Genomic DNA, 16,585 nt, shown 5'->3' on the forward strand with positions numbered 1-16,585 from the left:
TCTGGGAACTCCTTGAAGACTGTTGGAAGACCATTTCAGGTGACTACCTCTTGAAGCTCATCAAGAGAATGCCAAGAGTGTGCAAAGCAGTAATCAAAGCAAAAGGTGGCTACTTTGAAGAACCTAGAATATGACATATTTTCTGTTGTTTCACACTTTTTTGTTATGTGTATAAGACTGTTGGTACCATTAGGAATGGGAAAGGGGGTTAACTCTATCCTTCTTCTGGCCCCACATACCAAACCCATAAAACATCCTTAATAAAGACACTGACACTGTTCATCTTTTAACCCTTTTATTGTTGTTGGGTGGTAATCGGCCACAGCTTAATTATTCAAACGGCAAAACCATAAACCTTGCACCGTGCGCTCTGCCAGCCGCTGGTCTCCCAGCGGGCAGATCCGCCCATTTTCCTCCAACACCTTTCTGATGTAATAACTCGCCGCCAGCTGTGACTTACAAATTCAGCAATGCACCTTGCCTACTTAAAGAGCGCAACGGCAACCACATACAAACTCACCATTTGAAACAAAGAACCAAACTGCTAACTTACAAGGGAGGGAGGGAGGACAAAGCGCTTCCGCTCAAAGAGGGAGAGAAGAGGCGGGACAGTGGCTTATATGCCCTGCTTGACGCCCGCCTCCTCCCACAGAACCGGATCCCTGCATTAACCCTTTACTAACTCTGAAAACGGGGCCAGGGGGGAACTAATGAAAAAGGTGGGAATAACAAGGGGGGGGACCACCAGTCCCTGCCCACCCTCCCTAAACCGTCGGGTGGCCACCATTCCACATGTGATAATTCATAGTTTTGATGGCTTCAGTGTGAATCTACAATTTTCATAGTCATGAAAAAAAAGAAAACTCTTTGAATGAGAAGGTGTGTCCAAACTTTTGGTCTGTACTGTATATTGTGGTAATGTGTACGGTAAAGTGCAGGACAACGTTTGTATCTCACCCAGATATCTCAGCTGAGTGAGATAACTGAAATCCAGAAAGCTGCAGTGGTTTCAGCAAAGTGTAGTTTGCCGAGACAGGTTTGTTTAGGTTCTGTTCTGGGCTGGATTTTTTTTGGACTGGTAGGTAGGTTTTGTACTAGGACCTCCCAGTCCACAACCCCTCCAGTACACGTTTTTTCGCTAGCCAGAGATGATCCCAGGTGAGGCTTGCTGACATCATCACTGGGGGAAATAAAAGAGATCCCAGACTGTCAGTCTGAGGGAGTTATGCCTGGAAACCTAACCTACATGGTTACAGCCTAGGAAGCTGGTGGACTTGCCAACTGTTGAAGCCTTATTTCCCTTGTGTGAACTGCACTCTGTAGGTGAAATAGAGATGAATAGTGATGGACGAACATCAGCGGGACGTTTCGTGAATGCGCGTTCACGATCAAATGTTTGCGAACTGTGCATTCGCGGCGGAGGTACATTGGGCAGTCGCTGGATACAAACTTTACTGTCAGCCAGTACAGGCCCCAAAAATTAGGGATTGAGATGACAGAAAATAACTTGTGATGATGTGGCTGGAGGTACATTAGGCGGTTACTGGATGCAAATTTTACTGTAGGCCAGTACAGGCCCCAAAAATGTGGCATTCACCTGACAGAAAGGAACTGGTGATGATGTGGCTGGAGGTATATTAGGTAGTCACTGGATACAAATTTTACTGTCAGCCAGTACAGGCCCCAAAAATTTGGCATTCACCTGACAGAAAGGAACTGGTGATGATGTGGCTGGAGGTACATTAGGTAGTCACTGGATACAAATTTTACTGTCTGCCAGTACAGGCCCCAAAAATGAGGCATTCACCTGACAGAAAAGGCTTTTATGCTTCTGGCTGTGACTGACCAGTTAGGTGATCTCATCAAATGGCCGCAGAAGTCTGCATGCATCGCGCATGAGCAACCACTGGTGCGGTGAAAAGAAGCTTGCCAGAACCTGTCCTGCTGCAGAGTTCGTACAGGTAGTCGTTAATGGCACATTGCTGCCGGAGCAGCCTATCAAGCATATACAAGGTGAAGTTCCAGCACGTCGGGCTCTCACAAATCAGACGTCTGACGGACAAGTGGTGTCGCCACTGAACGTCAGCAAGGCGAGCCATGGCCGTGTAAGATCTTCTAAAATGGCCAGAGATTTTCCTGGTCTGGCTCAAGACTTCCTGGACCCCGGGGTATTTGGCAACGAATCGCTGCATGACTACGTTCAGGATGTGTGCCATGCATGGCATGTGTGTCATTTTGCCCTGTTTCAGGGTGCTCAGCAGATTGCCACTGTTGTCGCACACCACTTTACCAACTGTCAAATTGAGCGGGGTTAGCCACTGATCGGCCTGTGACCGCAGAGCTGAAAGGAGTACAGAACCTGTGTGGCTCTTGGCTTCCAGCCGCAGCACAACATGGCAACATCTCACCTGGAACTTTGAATAGCTTCTGGGGAGCTTGGGGGCGCAGCGGAAGAGGCGGTAGCAATGGAAACGGAGGAGTCAGCCGAGGAGGAGAGGGAGGCTGGAGTAGGCGGAGGAGAAGAAAAGGCAGGCCTGCATGCAATCCGTGGCGGTAACACCAAATCCACACGGGAGCCACAGGTTACATGCTTGACAGCCGTCAGAAGGTTCACCCAGTGAGCAGTAAAAGTTATGTACCTTCCCTGTCCATGTTTGCTAGACCTTGTGTCTATGGTCAGATGTATCTTGGTACCAACACTGTGTGCCAGAGATATATTCACTTGCCGTTGAACATGGCCATATATTTCAGGGATGCCCTTCTGGGAGAAATATTTCCTTCCGTGGACCTTTCATTACGGTGGGCCAATAGCCACACATTTTTTAACAGCCTCCGTGTCCACCAGTTTATATGGCAGTAGTTGGCGGGCTAGCAGTTCCGACAAGCCAGAGGTCAGCCGTTGAGCAAGAGGGTTATCCGGCATCATCAACTTTTTACGCTTGAACATTTGGGCCACGGAAGCCTGCCTTCTGCCAGATGAACGCGACGACGGCATGTTGGAAGGTGGAGTGGAGGACAAATGGGAGGAGAAGGAGAAGAGGCAGGACGTGGAGCACCGGGAGTGTGGCTTTGTGGGTTCTGACAGTGTTGCTCCCACTGGGCTTGGTGATGGGAGGCCAGATGCCTTCTTAAAGTGGTCATCCTTAGTTGAGTGTTGGGGGACTGCTGAAAGGGGTTAATAACTACTGTGAAGGGCCTAGCCGTCTGGGCAACCCCACAGATCAACCCCCCACCAACCTTGTACTTGTTCCACTGATCCGCTACTTGCGGGCTACGTGGGCATGAGTTCAGTCACTTCGGTGCGCAATCCCATCCTGTGGCGCGTGATCCCGCGAGACCCGTGACCTACAGCGGCAGGTCTTGAGGGATCACGTGCTGCAGGACGGCATTGCCCACCGAAGTGACTCAACTCATTCCCGCTTGCCCACAAGTAGCGGAACAATTACAAGAGGGGTGGGGAATAGCCAAATTAAAAAATATTTTGAACCAAAAGTTGTGCTTTTGGTGGGTTTTGAACTAATGGTGGTCTGTGGATGGCACTGTTATGTGGGCTCTGTGGATGGCACTGTTATGTGGGCTCTGTGGATGGCACTGTTATGGGGGCTCTGTGGATGGCACTGTTATGGGGGCTCTGTGGATGGCACTGTTATGGGGGCTCTGTGGATGGCACTGTTATGAGGGCTCTGTGGATGGCACTGTTATGGGGGCTCTGTGGATGGCACTGTTATGGGGGCTCTGTGGATGGCACTGTTATGGGGGCTCTGTGGATGGAACTGTTATGGGGGCTCTGTGGATGGCACTGTTATAGGGGCTCTGTGGATGGCACTGTTATGAGGGCTCTGTGGATGGCACTGTTATGGGGGCTCTGTGGATGGCACTGTTATGGGGGCTCTGTGGATGGCACTGTTATGGGGGCTCTGTGGATGGCACTGTTATGGGGGCTCTGTGGATGGCACTGTTATGGGGGCTCTGTGGATGGCACTGTTATGGGGGATCTGTGGATGACACTGTTGTGGGGAGGGGATCTGTTGGTGAAACATATATAGCACCTTATGCTATATATGTGTCATCCACAGATCCCCCCATAACAGTGTCCCTGTGAGTGAATGATCCCCAATACAGGGTCTGGGCGCCAGCATCTGGTGTTGCAATGGCAACGGGGCCCGGTGCAGTCACTGTATTCTATTACACCGGTCCCCGCTCACTGTAATATTGAGGCATTAATGTAGGCCATAGGCATTAAACAAGAGAAATCCTCTGCGATCCTCTCTCTCTCTGTACTCACAAACTCCCGTAGCAGGCAGGCCGGGCGGCAGCGCAACTCACTGACGTCACGCGCCTGCTTCTCCCACTTTATGAATGAAGCAGGCGGAGCAAGCACGTGACGTCAGTGAGTTACGCTGCCGTCCGCCCTGCCTGCTACTGAGTTTGTGAGTACGGAGAGGATCGCAGAGGATTTCTCTTGTTCGCATATGAATATTAGTATTACAGTGAGAGGGGCCCGGTGTAATAGAATACAGTGAGTGCACCGGGCCCCGCTGCCATTACCAGGCCAGCATAACATTCGGAGTCGGGGCGCTGGGCATAACACATTATGTTATTCTGCGGTGGGCCCCAATCCCGGCCTAGCCCTCGGACCATGTTCGAAGTGCCCGACCGGTCAGTCCGCCCGTGCCCGTTAGACAGCAGGATGGAAGCATAAGGAGATGTACAGCCAAACACAGGAGGGGTACACCATCTGCTAGTCAGGAGACTACCTGTGAGGAACTTACTAGCAGGATATAGGTTCATAAAAGCAGCAGCATACAGGCATCACGTAGGGGTGTAGGTAAATGCTATACTTGGCAGTGTGAGAATTTTTCAGCATATGGCTGGTGGATGTTAGCGTGGCACTATACAGGATATGTGGCCAGAAGGTGATGTGCAGCCAGGGTGCTAATTAGTGATGAGCAAAGTTTTCAAAAATTAGAATAGTTGTGAATTAGTTCATCATGAAGTGCATTAAATCAGGTCTATCCTGGCCTGCAGTTAAACTATAGGAAGAGTATATCTCGGTGTACATCATTGTGCAGTGCAGCAACATGCATAGCTAGTCCTTTCTGGAAGCAAAATAGTTACTGTGCATCTGAATGACAGAAAGGTCACATATATAGACGTATACATCATTGTGCAAGCCACCAACATTCCAAGCTGACCCCCAGCTAAACAAACAAACAACAACAAAAAACATGTTGTGGCTGTGCAGATGCATGCTTTTGAATCCCTTCTGTTAGCTGTAGAATAACTGTGCATCACTATTAGGCCTGGTTCACACTTCAGTTATTTGGTCAGTTATTGTAAACCCAAAGCAGGTGGGGGTCAAACTCACAGAGCAGGTGCAGATCTATTCATGATACCTAATCAGAGAGTAGGCTCAGCACCTGAACTCATGGAAATAACTGAACAAATAACTGAAGTGTGAACTCGAAGTGCACTTAACCGTGCACTTGCCCAAGATTCAAGTAGTGGCCACATGGCAATGAGGAGGATGTCAGCAGTAAGGCTGTGTTCACACCACTCTTTATTTTGAGCATCTGCCTTTAAACCATCAGTATTTGGTGAGCATTTGATCAATTGGCAAAATCTGGAATGGGTCCAAAACAGATGACATGTGATGGCAATATTTGAATGTCTTCTGTGTTTTGTACCCACTCCTGCTTTTGGCCTCCAAATCATGATCAAATCCTGATGCAAAATACTGACCGTGTGATAGAGGCCTCATGCTCAATTTGCATGAATTTGGACCCTTTGCCCCATAAAAACGTTTTATTCAGATGAAAAATAAATCCTGCATGCAGGACTTTAATGGCTTCTATCACATAGTCAGTTTGAGATCAAGAGTTAAGTTGCTACTGATGGAGCTGGTACTGCTCCTGCACCTCCACCCCCTCCAACAGTCATGGCTGTGGACGGGAGCTCAGAGGGTTCCCCTAGTTAGGCCTTCTTTATCATTGGTGATGACGCACATAGGCAGCGGCCAACTGACAACAAAAGGATGTCTCGATAGTAGTTGAGTTTTTCATCTCTTTCAGAAAGTGTAAAAAATGTCCCCATTTCGACTGGTAGCATGGGTCTAACATTGCGGCATGCCAGTAGTCATCCCTCTGCCGAATGGTGGCAATATGGTTGTCACTAAACAAACAACTCAGAATGCATCTGGCCTTTTGCACAAGGAAATCGGAGGGAATCCTTTCCTCCATCTCCACTGCATACTGCGACGGTCTGTCGGGTTATCTGTGTTGTCTTTGCCGTCACCCTCTAGCTCATCTACCCAGTGGGCTGTAAAGGACTTATATAGTGTCCTTGACCATTGCTACAGCTCTACATGTCAGTGCTGGCATGGACTGTATCAGAATTCAACAGGCTCAAGGCCTTGCTCATCTTCTGCTCAACATAACTGTACAGGGCTAGTACAGCTTTTAAAGAGAAGTAATGATGGCTTGGGACTCTCCACCTTGGGTGGGCACAAACTATTAGTTCTCTGAAATGTTAAGAGTCCACAATATGGAAAGGGAGGGACTGTAGTATCAGTATCTTAGCCAGGTGCACATTCAGATTCTGTGCCATTGGATGAGTGCATACATACTCTTGTCTCTGTGCGATAGCCTCAGTGATCAATTGCTGGTGAAACACGTGATAAGGAGTAGGAAGAGGGGAAGGAGCATCAGAAGCAATAGACAAAGGAAAGAAATGACAGCTCACTTCTTCTAAAGGTTGAGGTGGTCTACCCCAGGCGCGTTTGGCTCCAGATCTCCCACTGCTTCCACCCTGCTAGCTCATCAACACTGCCACCATGCTGCTGTCTCACGGCACCCTGTCACCCTCACTTCCTGATGATGATGATACCTCCTGTTCATCTGGGTTCTATGTGTGGCTACATCATCATCCAAACTTGTCTATTTGTCACTCATGTTCCCCTCACCAGTCTCATGGCCATTCCCTTGATCTCTCACAACACATGCTCCCACCTGACTGTCATTATCGGTAGTTGTACACCTAAGGAAGGACACAGGGGATCTCTTCTCCAAGTCTGTGCTGGCCTGTAGCTGCTGATTGTCTTCACTAAGCTCAGCCTCGCTGAATAGCAGAGATGAGCCGGCAGCATGTCTTACTTCCCGAGCAGAAGGAGCAGCAAAAAAAAAGAGGCAGTTGCAGGACAGGTGAGGACACAGAGTCAGTTTCTGGGCCATGCCAACTAAGTGTGGTTTCAGAGGAACCCACAGATTCCTTGCTGTGTGTATCTGTTGTCATCTGAGAAGATGTTGAAGAGCGAGTCAACCATTCCAGTACATCTAGATTGTTGCTCAATACACAACCGCTCGATGACAGTGGCAGCTGTGGCTAGTTGCTGCAGCAGCTGCTACCACCAACCCTTCTTCTGCTGCTGCTTGTGCCAGCTTCAGCAAGATTTTTGCCACTGCCCGCTCCTTTTGAGGGCCTAGGCAACTGTCTGTTATCTACAGTGCACAGTAACTGAATCAGTAATGTAACTATGTAGCTAAGTATGAATGGCGCAGCAGGTGAACTAGATAAATGTGCCTATATATTAGACTGCTTGTTGACAATGAGTGTGATGCAAAGTCAGTCTACGTGTAACAGAACAGATTAAGAATGGATGGCACAGCAGATGAACAAGACGCACAGGGCGATTACTCTGAGCCGGCTCTGTCCCTGCAGTCTTATTATGCTCTCCCTATTCATTGCCTACATTGTCTACAAACACTCCCTACGATCTCCCTACACTGTCCCTATCCAATAATTTACAATTGAAAGCTTTCTAAAACACCGTCCCTAGTAGTGATCAGCGGCAGGGGCAATATTCGAATTTGTGATATTTTGCAAATATTTGGGCAAATATTCGGCATATATTCACATATTCGAGAATTTGTTATCTCCAGTCATTATTTTCTTGATTGCAGAAATCAGCAATTGAAAAATTTGCAATATGAAAATTTGCATTACGAAAATTTGCAATCAACACTACTTCTAAATTCAAAGATATTGCAGCTTTCTCATTGGCCCACAAGCTAGAAGCAGGGAGGGATCATGTGTACTGATTAAAAAAAATCTGGAATATTTGAAATTACGAATATGTATCACTATATTCAAAATATTTGCAAATTCTTGAAGTGCCGATATTCACGATAAAAATTTGCAATTCGAATATTCGTGATCAACACTAGTCCCTAGTGCCTGCCACTTCTCTCGCTATGCTACGCACAGTGAGATGGCGGTGACCGTGCTGGTTGAGGCTTTTATAGGGCTATGACATTACAGGGGATGGCTATCTGCTGATTGGCTGGCTGCACAGCATTATTGGTCATAACGCTTTCACGGGATTCTTACTTTTACTTTGTAACACGTGTAGCACAGGCCACACTTTCAGCAGATACGCGGTAACACAAACCGCACTTAAGAATGGAGGTAACTGGACTCATTCAGGGCACAAGGCAAAACAAATAAAAGTTGTAGCTTCAATGTAATAAAAGTGCCTTCTGGGAAGGTCCTCATTACCTGTGCACGCTCCACCTCTCTTACTCAGCTGGCAGACATGAAATATTAATAAAAACATGTCTTCCCGTCCACACTAATGGATATTCGGGCCCCGACATATTTTAATAATGCATATATGATCAGGCTGATGGTTTTGATACCACATATGACCGGTCTAGGTGTCGCAGAAGGTGAGATACTTGTTATGTGGGAATGTTGGCTGTCAGGGGTGGGATGTCTGGACTCCCTACGATGCCCACATTATACAGAATGGAATGATTACAATAATTAATATGTGAGATGTGACAATAACACCTGACCCAAGAGAGAGTCACAAGAACCACCCCATAATAAATAAAAAAGAATTTGAAAAACAGGCTGCACAGGTGAATTCACTTTCTTTTATTTACCACCCTTTATAATGTGATACCCCAACATACAGCTCATTACCCCTGAGGAAGCCGGATCCCTCCGTCGATATGCGTTGGGCGTTACTCACTCTTCCAGGTCCACTGCACCAGCGGCTTACGTAGGTTTTGGCTCTCTAAATTAGACCTCATCATGGTCTGTTTGCATTTCTAGTGGTCTTACCTTACTTCATATTTGCTTCATGTTTTGTATTGGATTTTCATATGCTGGTTTATAGTGTATATGCCCATTTTGTGGCAATCCAGTGGACCTGTGTGTGTCGGTTACATATATTTTATTGCATACCGCACTTTGTTCTAATTGTATACAATTTTTAAAATGTGTGTCTGTTGGTGTGTCCAATAAACTTTATATATATATTTTTTATACTGATTCATTGTCGGATGTGCCTTTATGGGGTGGTTCTTGTGACTCTCTCTTGGGTCTGGTGTTATTGTCTCATGCTCTTTTCACCACTCCGTGTATTATTTGGTGTGCCCCCTGCCTTTCTAATTTACTTATTATGTGAGTTGTACCATAGATAAGTATTTGCTTATGAGACATGAAAACAAGGTAAACTGCTGCTATTATCACAGTTTAAATGGCAAGTGTCCCAAATTTAGCACAATTACTCACTGGGTGACTGCGGTGGGCGGAGCCTAAAACAGCCAATCAGATTTCACCTATTGACTTCAATCTAAGACTTTCAAATGCTTCCATTCTCACAGTTTTAAAGCCAGAGGCCAATCACATTTCAGCCATTTATTTTATATGGGAAAATGTAAATTACTGCCGACTGTTAATGGCAGGGTCCTCAAATTTGGCACAGTCAGTCATTGGGTGACTTGGGTTCAACTTTTTATAAACCAGGTTAAACAGACTTTGCTTATATCTCTAGCGTTTTTAATCCAACATCCTGTGGTTTCTTCAGAAACGACACCTTCTAGTTGTATTTGCTATTTGAGTAATTTTGGTTTTCTAATATAACGTTAATAAGAGTCACTAAACAACCATCGCAGGCATATTATGTGGATGATGTAATAAACCGTGCTGTTTACCATCGCTACTACTGTGTATGAGATGGGGAGATAGATATAAGATGTTATGACATTTTCCTACAGATTCTGACAGCTGCATTAAATGCCAAAGTGATGAATGGCCTAATGAGAAGAGAGACCGATGCCGGCCCAAAGTAGTGGAATTCATCTCTTACCAGAACGACACCATTGCTTCTGTCTTCTCCTGTGTCTCGGTCTTCGGATGTCTTGTGACCGGCTTCATATTTGGAATATTTATTTTCTATCGAGACACTCCTATTGTTAAAGCCAATAACCGGAACCTGAGTTACCTCCTCCTGGTCTCCATCATCCTCAGCTTCCTCTCTGTCTTCTTGTTTCTGGGTCGTCCCAATGATGTGACTTGTAGATTACGTGAAACCAGTTTTGGAATCTTCTTCTCAGTAGCCGTCTCTTCACTTCTCGCCAAGACTGTGATGGTTTGTGTTGCTTTTAAGTCCACCAAGCCTGGAAGCCCTTGGAGAAAATGGCTCAGTGTGAAACTACCATATACCATAGTGTCATTGTGTTCATCCTTTCAAGCTGTAATCTGTGTTATCTGGTTGTCTATTTCTCCTCCATTCCAGGACCTGGACACTGACTCTTATCCTGGAAAAATCATCATTCAGTGTAATGAAGGCTCAGATATCTGGTTCTACTCCATGTTGGGTTATCTGGGGCTCCTGGCAGCTGTGAGCCTTGTTCTGGCTTTCATGGTGAGGACATTACCGGACAGTTTTAATGAGGCCAAGTACATCACCTTCAGCATGCTGGTGTTCTGCAGCGTCTGGATCTCCATGATCCCGGCTTATCTGAGCACCAGAGGAAAGAACATGGTGGCTGTGGAGATATTTGCAGTAATGGCTTCCAGTGCTGGACTTTTAGGTTGTGTGTTTTTCCCAAAATGTTTTATTATTTTGTTTAAATCTGAAATGAACAGAAAAGCTGACCTGCTGGGGAAAAGAATGAACTAACGGCAAAATGGTAACCCCGATAATAGTGATTAACTCTGAAATAACAACTTGTAGATATCATCTTATACTAGAAAGAAATGATAACATATAATTAGATTCCAATCATTACATTGTCTCAGCAGTGCATTTATTAGGAGGAGTAGGAGAGGACCTCCCCATGTCTACCTGCTGATATGTAGGAGATACACAGGCATTACTGCTCCTGGCTATAGCTGATGAATTCATACATCTGACATGGTGTCAAAGACATCGGACCAAAAATATCAGTCCCTTGAGGTTACGGGGGCTTTGTAATTGTCTTTCTTTGTCTCGGTAAGGAATTTTTAAATATACAAATAAATATAAAAAAGATTAATTATTTTATCACAAGACTCTACATACATATACAGTGTATAACGTGCAGGGCAGAGCGATGTCATAAGGTCATTCAGGATAAAAACAGCAGACCTTGAGAACAGATCTAGGAGAAGCTGCGGCAACCGCGGTCCACAAGGGGTCCCTTTAAGATGGTATAAGTGTTTGTTGTGACACCAGATGCATTGCAGCAACGAGGGCACAGGGCCCCCTTTTAGTGATATGGTGGTACCCATGTGTAGGAATGTCAGAGTGGTGTAGGGTGGCCTAATAATGTCCTTTAACCCCTTCAGGACCGGGCTCATTTTCACCTTAAGGACCAGGCCATTTTTTGCAAATCTGACCAATGTCACTTTATGTGGTGATAACTTTAAAATGATTTGACTTATCCAGGCCATTCTGAGATTATTTTTTCGCCACATATTGTACTTCATGATACTGGTAAAATGAAGTAAAAAAAATATCATACCAAATTTATCAAAATTTCCAAGTTTCATTTCTCTACTTCTATAATACATAGTAATACCTCAAAAATAGTTATTACTTTACATTCCCCATATGTCTACTTCATGTTTGGATCATTTTGGGAATGCCATTTTAGTTTTTGGGGACGTTACAAAGCTTAGAAGTTTAGAAGCAAATCTTGAAATTTTTCAGAAATTTTCAAAAAAACTAATTTTTAGGGACCAGTTCAGGTCTGAAGTCACTTTGTGAGGCTTACATAATAGAAACCACCCAAAAATGACCCCATTCTAGAAACTACATCCCTCAAGGTATTCAAGACTGATTTTACAAACATCGTTAACCATTTAGGTGTTCCACAAAAGTTAATAACAAATGGAGATACAATTTCTGAATTTAGATTTTTGGGCAAATTTTCCCTTTTAATCAATTTTTTCCAGTTACAAAGCAAAGGTTAACAGCCAAACAAAATGCTATATTTATTGCCCCGATTCTGTAGTTTGCAGAAACACCCCATATGTGGCCATAAACTACTGTACAGGCACACGGCAGGGCATAGAGGGAAAGGTGCGCCGTGTGGTTTTTGGAAGGCAGATTTTGCTGGACTAGTTTATTTACACAATGTCCCATTTGAAGCCCCCCTGATGCACCCCTAGAGTAGAAACTCCATAAAAGTGACAGCATTTTGGAAACTATGGGATAAGGTGGCAGTTTTGTTGGGACTATTTTTAGGGTACATATGATTTTTGGTTTATCTATATTACATTTTTTTGGGGCAAGATTACCAAAAATAGAAATTCTGAAATTACATCTCCATTTGCCATAAACTGTTGAGGAACACCTAAAGGCTTAATAAAGTTTGTAAAATCAGTTATGAATTCCTTGACGGGTGTAGGTTCTTAGATGTGGTAACTTTTATGGAGTTTTTACTCTAAGGGTGCATCAGGGGGTCTTTAAATGGGACCTGGTGTCAAAAAAGAAAGGGCATCAAAATCTGCCTTCCAGACACCATACGGCGTTCCTTTCCTTCTGTGCCCTGCTGTTTGGTCATACAGCAGTTTACGACCACATATGTGGTGTTTCTGTAAACTGCAGAATCAGGGTAATAAACATAAAGTATAACTGTCATATTATTATTTTTTTGGAGTATTGGATTGTGGTGATTAATATCTCCTTGGTGGCCCTATTTCAACTTTTCACTGTGTATTCAATTTCCCCTTAATTCCACAGTTTTGTTCCCTGTACTGCCTACTTTTACCTCTGCTTAAAATAGGGTTGCTAGGCATGGTCCGTCTATGTGTTGAAGGACGGAGGACGCAGAAGCAGGCAGCCTGCAAGGTCACATTACTGACAGCCAGGGACTGTAAGTAAATGATTAGAGCCAGGTCCTCCCCAGCAGCTGATAACAGTGCCTGGGCTGTGTGCACTTCTCCCTGTCCCTGCACTTGGCAGACGCTCCCTCACTCAGCAGAGCTGGAGAAGTAGAGTTGAACCAGCGCAGACCAGGGAAGGGAGATCTGCCGTCTGCTCAGTGTATAAATGAAAGCAACATGGGGCTCTCGGACTCGGAGGCAAGCTGGGCGTATGCTTCCTCGGCCGAGAACATCCGGCGGGCCATAGGGGTGTGTGTGTGTGTGTGTGCGTGTTAAACTATTTTTGGTGTGCATGTGTGTGGGGGCACGGGTGTACACGAACTTACCCTAAACCTAACAGACAAAAAAAAAGGGCAAAAAATTAAAAAAAATGCAAATAAAAATTCTAACTCTCTCATCAGCCGGCCAAAGCTGATCAGCGGTGGGGTGTGCGATGCGCTAACAGTGGCCGGACGCTAAGAGAGCTGGCCACAGTCAGCTTGCGCCCCCCAAAAAAGTTGCTCTGCTGTGGACCCCAGACACCCAATATGCAGGTGATGCAATCAAAAACTTCCACTAACCTTCCCTGAATATCCCTGCCTAACCTAACCTGTCCCTAACCTTTCCTTAAATACCTTGCAGGTGGTGCACAGATTGGGGTGCTGGGCACAGATGGAAGTGCTGGGTGCAGATCGTGGTTCTGGGGCACAGATGGGGGTGCTGGCTGATGATCTCTTCAGATCGATGTGCAGCGCTCTGCTGAACTCTCTGGCTCTGCTGAACTCTTCCTTTGCCGTATGCTGCAACTTAACTTTGTCTTCCTGTCTGTCTCTAACTTTCATTATCCAAAGGAACTGTCTCTCCCTGGCTCTTAAAACTTGTAGCATGTGCCTCCAGGTACAGCAGAGCTGATGGTGCTCTCATGGCTTTAGCAGGGCCCATCCAGCAGGGACAAGGGCCTGATTCCTTCCCCTTAGAGGGGATACTCTCATCTGACTTTCACTAACTAAAACTCCTCCCTCTCTAAAGCGGTCTAGAATGGAAAGAAAGGCTCCATTTCAGGTAAACTAGCTCCGCCAAGCTCGCTGCCATCTGCTGGTGAACCAGGCACATTACATGAACACAACAGTTACATAGAAATAAATATATACATTTTGCAGGATCTGGAAATAAGTGCATGTGTTGACCTGGAGTTAACCATGTGAGATAGCGAGGGGGTGTAAAAGGTGGTAATGCACCTCTGGGGTGTTACAAAGCAACATCATAATAAAAGGCTTGTGTGAAAGTTATTTAAAAAATACATTCACCGATATGTGTTTATTGTTGTTACCCCAAAATGCCCCCATGGAATTAAGGGTGGATCAGATCCATAAGTTATGTCAAGAGCTAAGATTATAAATCAAGTAACGGACGTGGTGGCTAAACTTCATTACTCAGCAAGGGAGAAAAGAACGCTGTCTGACCATTTTTCCAATGTGCGGTTTTTATTTTATTTCTTTTTGGACATTGGTCAGACAAAGTCAGCATTTACAATGTTTGCCTTGGCTCTTCAGAGGGAAGACATTAAATATAGCTGAGGAATCTCCCTGCTCCTTGAAGATATACTTGATAGTATAAGAAGCGTAGAAGCGAAGGATGTCTTTATGAGAGAATTCTTATGCCTGCTCCTGAAGACCTGTAAGTTTAGGAAACTTTAGCTCTAGTGGTGAGGGTTAGGGAAACATGGCGCCTAAATTGTAGAAACGGCACTTGAAGTTACAGTTTGGGTGTTTTTTTTTTTTTTCTCTCAATTACTTTTTTTTCTCTGGTGGGGATGCACCCCAGGTTTTAGAGGAGGAAAATAAGAAAAACTTTTTTTTTCATCAGACCTCATGTCCGATCCTCAGATCAGACCCCCATAAATATCACAACATCAGGTCAGGCCCCTATATCAGGACATCAAATCAGCCCTCCTTGTTATAACCCCATCAGACCTCAGATCAGCCTACAATGTTAGACCTCCATCAGACCTCAGATCAGCCCACATTGTCAGACCCAAATCAGACTTTAGATCAGCCTATAATGTCAGACCCCATCAGTCCTGAGATCAGCCCACAGTGTCAGACCCAAATCAGACTTTAGATCAGCCCACATTGTCAGACCCCCATGAGACCTCAGATCAGCCTTCAATGTTAGACCCCATCAGACTTTAGATCAGCCTATAATGTTAGACCCCATCACACCTCAGATCAGCCCACAGTGTCAGACCCCCATCAGACCTCAGATTAGCCTCAATGTTAGACCCCATCAGTCCTCAGATCAGATTAAAATTAAAACCTCCTCTTACCTCTCCTGCACCGCGGCTCCTCTTCCCCTCCGGCAGAAGTTGCCCTCCCCTGTCTTCCCTGCCTGCACTGCTCTGTCACTTGACTTCGTGCAGCGTCAGGTCATAGAGTGCGCATTACGTCCTGATGCTGTACGCGGTCAGGACAGTGAAGCGCCGGCCCCAGCAAGGAAGACAGGGGAGGTTATGTACTACAAGCGCTTGCGGCACTTCGCTCCCAACACCTAATGCATACTAGTGCTAACTAGTATCTGCTTTATAAGACGCACGGCCATTTCCCCCGTGCGTCTTATAAAGAGAAAAATATGGTATATATATATGCACTGAGTTTTTGTATATGTAGCTTGAGAACGGTCCCAGTAAGCGGACTGAAACGTTGCGTGGGTGAAGAAAGGACATCACATTTTTTCACCAATTGGAAGTGCTGCCGTGTTCTTCAATAAGGGCAGCAGCACTCTATAGGTATGCCAGGTGCAAGTCCCACAATTAGTCCCTGGACCAGGAACGGTAGAATAAGAAGGATGAAATGAGGGCAGCACTCCGGTCTTGTGATGAAAAGGTGGATTTTATTGCGCCCAACAGCAATGCAGCATTTCAGCTCTCTCAGTGGAGCCTTTGTCAAGCAGTGAATACAGGGCTCGCAACGCATTTAAACAGGTGGATCTCATCAGTGTTAAGGAAAGGGCCTGGATATATTTCTGGAGCGTAATAATATTACAGGCTATAGCTACTAGAGAGGGGTCGTTGATCCAGGGAGTTATTCTGATGCCTGATTGGAGTCGGGAAGGAATTTTTTATTCCCCTAAAGTGGGTAAAATTGGCTTCTACCTCAGTTTTTTTTTGCCTTCCTCTGGATCAACTTGCAGGATGACAGGCCGAACTGGATGGACAGATGTCTTTTTTCGGCCTTATGTACTATGTTACTATGTTACTAATAGTGGTGATCACAAATATTCGAATTTTGAATTTTTATCACGAATATAGGTACTTTGAAAATTCGCGAATATTTTGAATATAGTTATATATATTCATAATTTCGAATATTCTATTTTTTTTTTTATTTTTTTAATCAGTACACATGATCCCTCCCTGCTTCCAGCTTGTGGGCCAATAAGAAGGCTGCAA

The 16,585-nt window shown here is 45.2% G+C and overlaps 1 protein-coding gene across 1 annotated transcript in view; it reads left to right on the plus strand.

Moving 5' to 3' along the window:
- The window catches only part of LOC122924308 (vomeronasal type-2 receptor 26-like), a 101,456-nt gene extending 90,487 nt beyond the window's left edge, over positions 1–10,969 (plus strand). Inside the window, exon 7 of the mRNA XM_044275266.1 lies at positions 10,062–10,969. Within this exon, the coding sequence (XP_044131201.1) occupies positions 10,062–10,969 (908 nt within the window). The remainder of the gene's footprint in view (positions 1–10,061) is intronic.
- The last annotated feature ends 5,616 nt before the right edge of the window (positions 10,970–16,585 follow it).

The sequence above is a fragment of the Bufo gargarizans genome, chromosome 1, assembly GCF_014858855.1.
Source record: "Bufo gargarizans isolate SCDJY-AF-19 chromosome 1, ASM1485885v1, whole genome shotgun sequence".
NCBI lineage: Eukaryota > Metazoa > Chordata > Amphibia > Anura > Bufonidae > Bufo > Bufo gargarizans.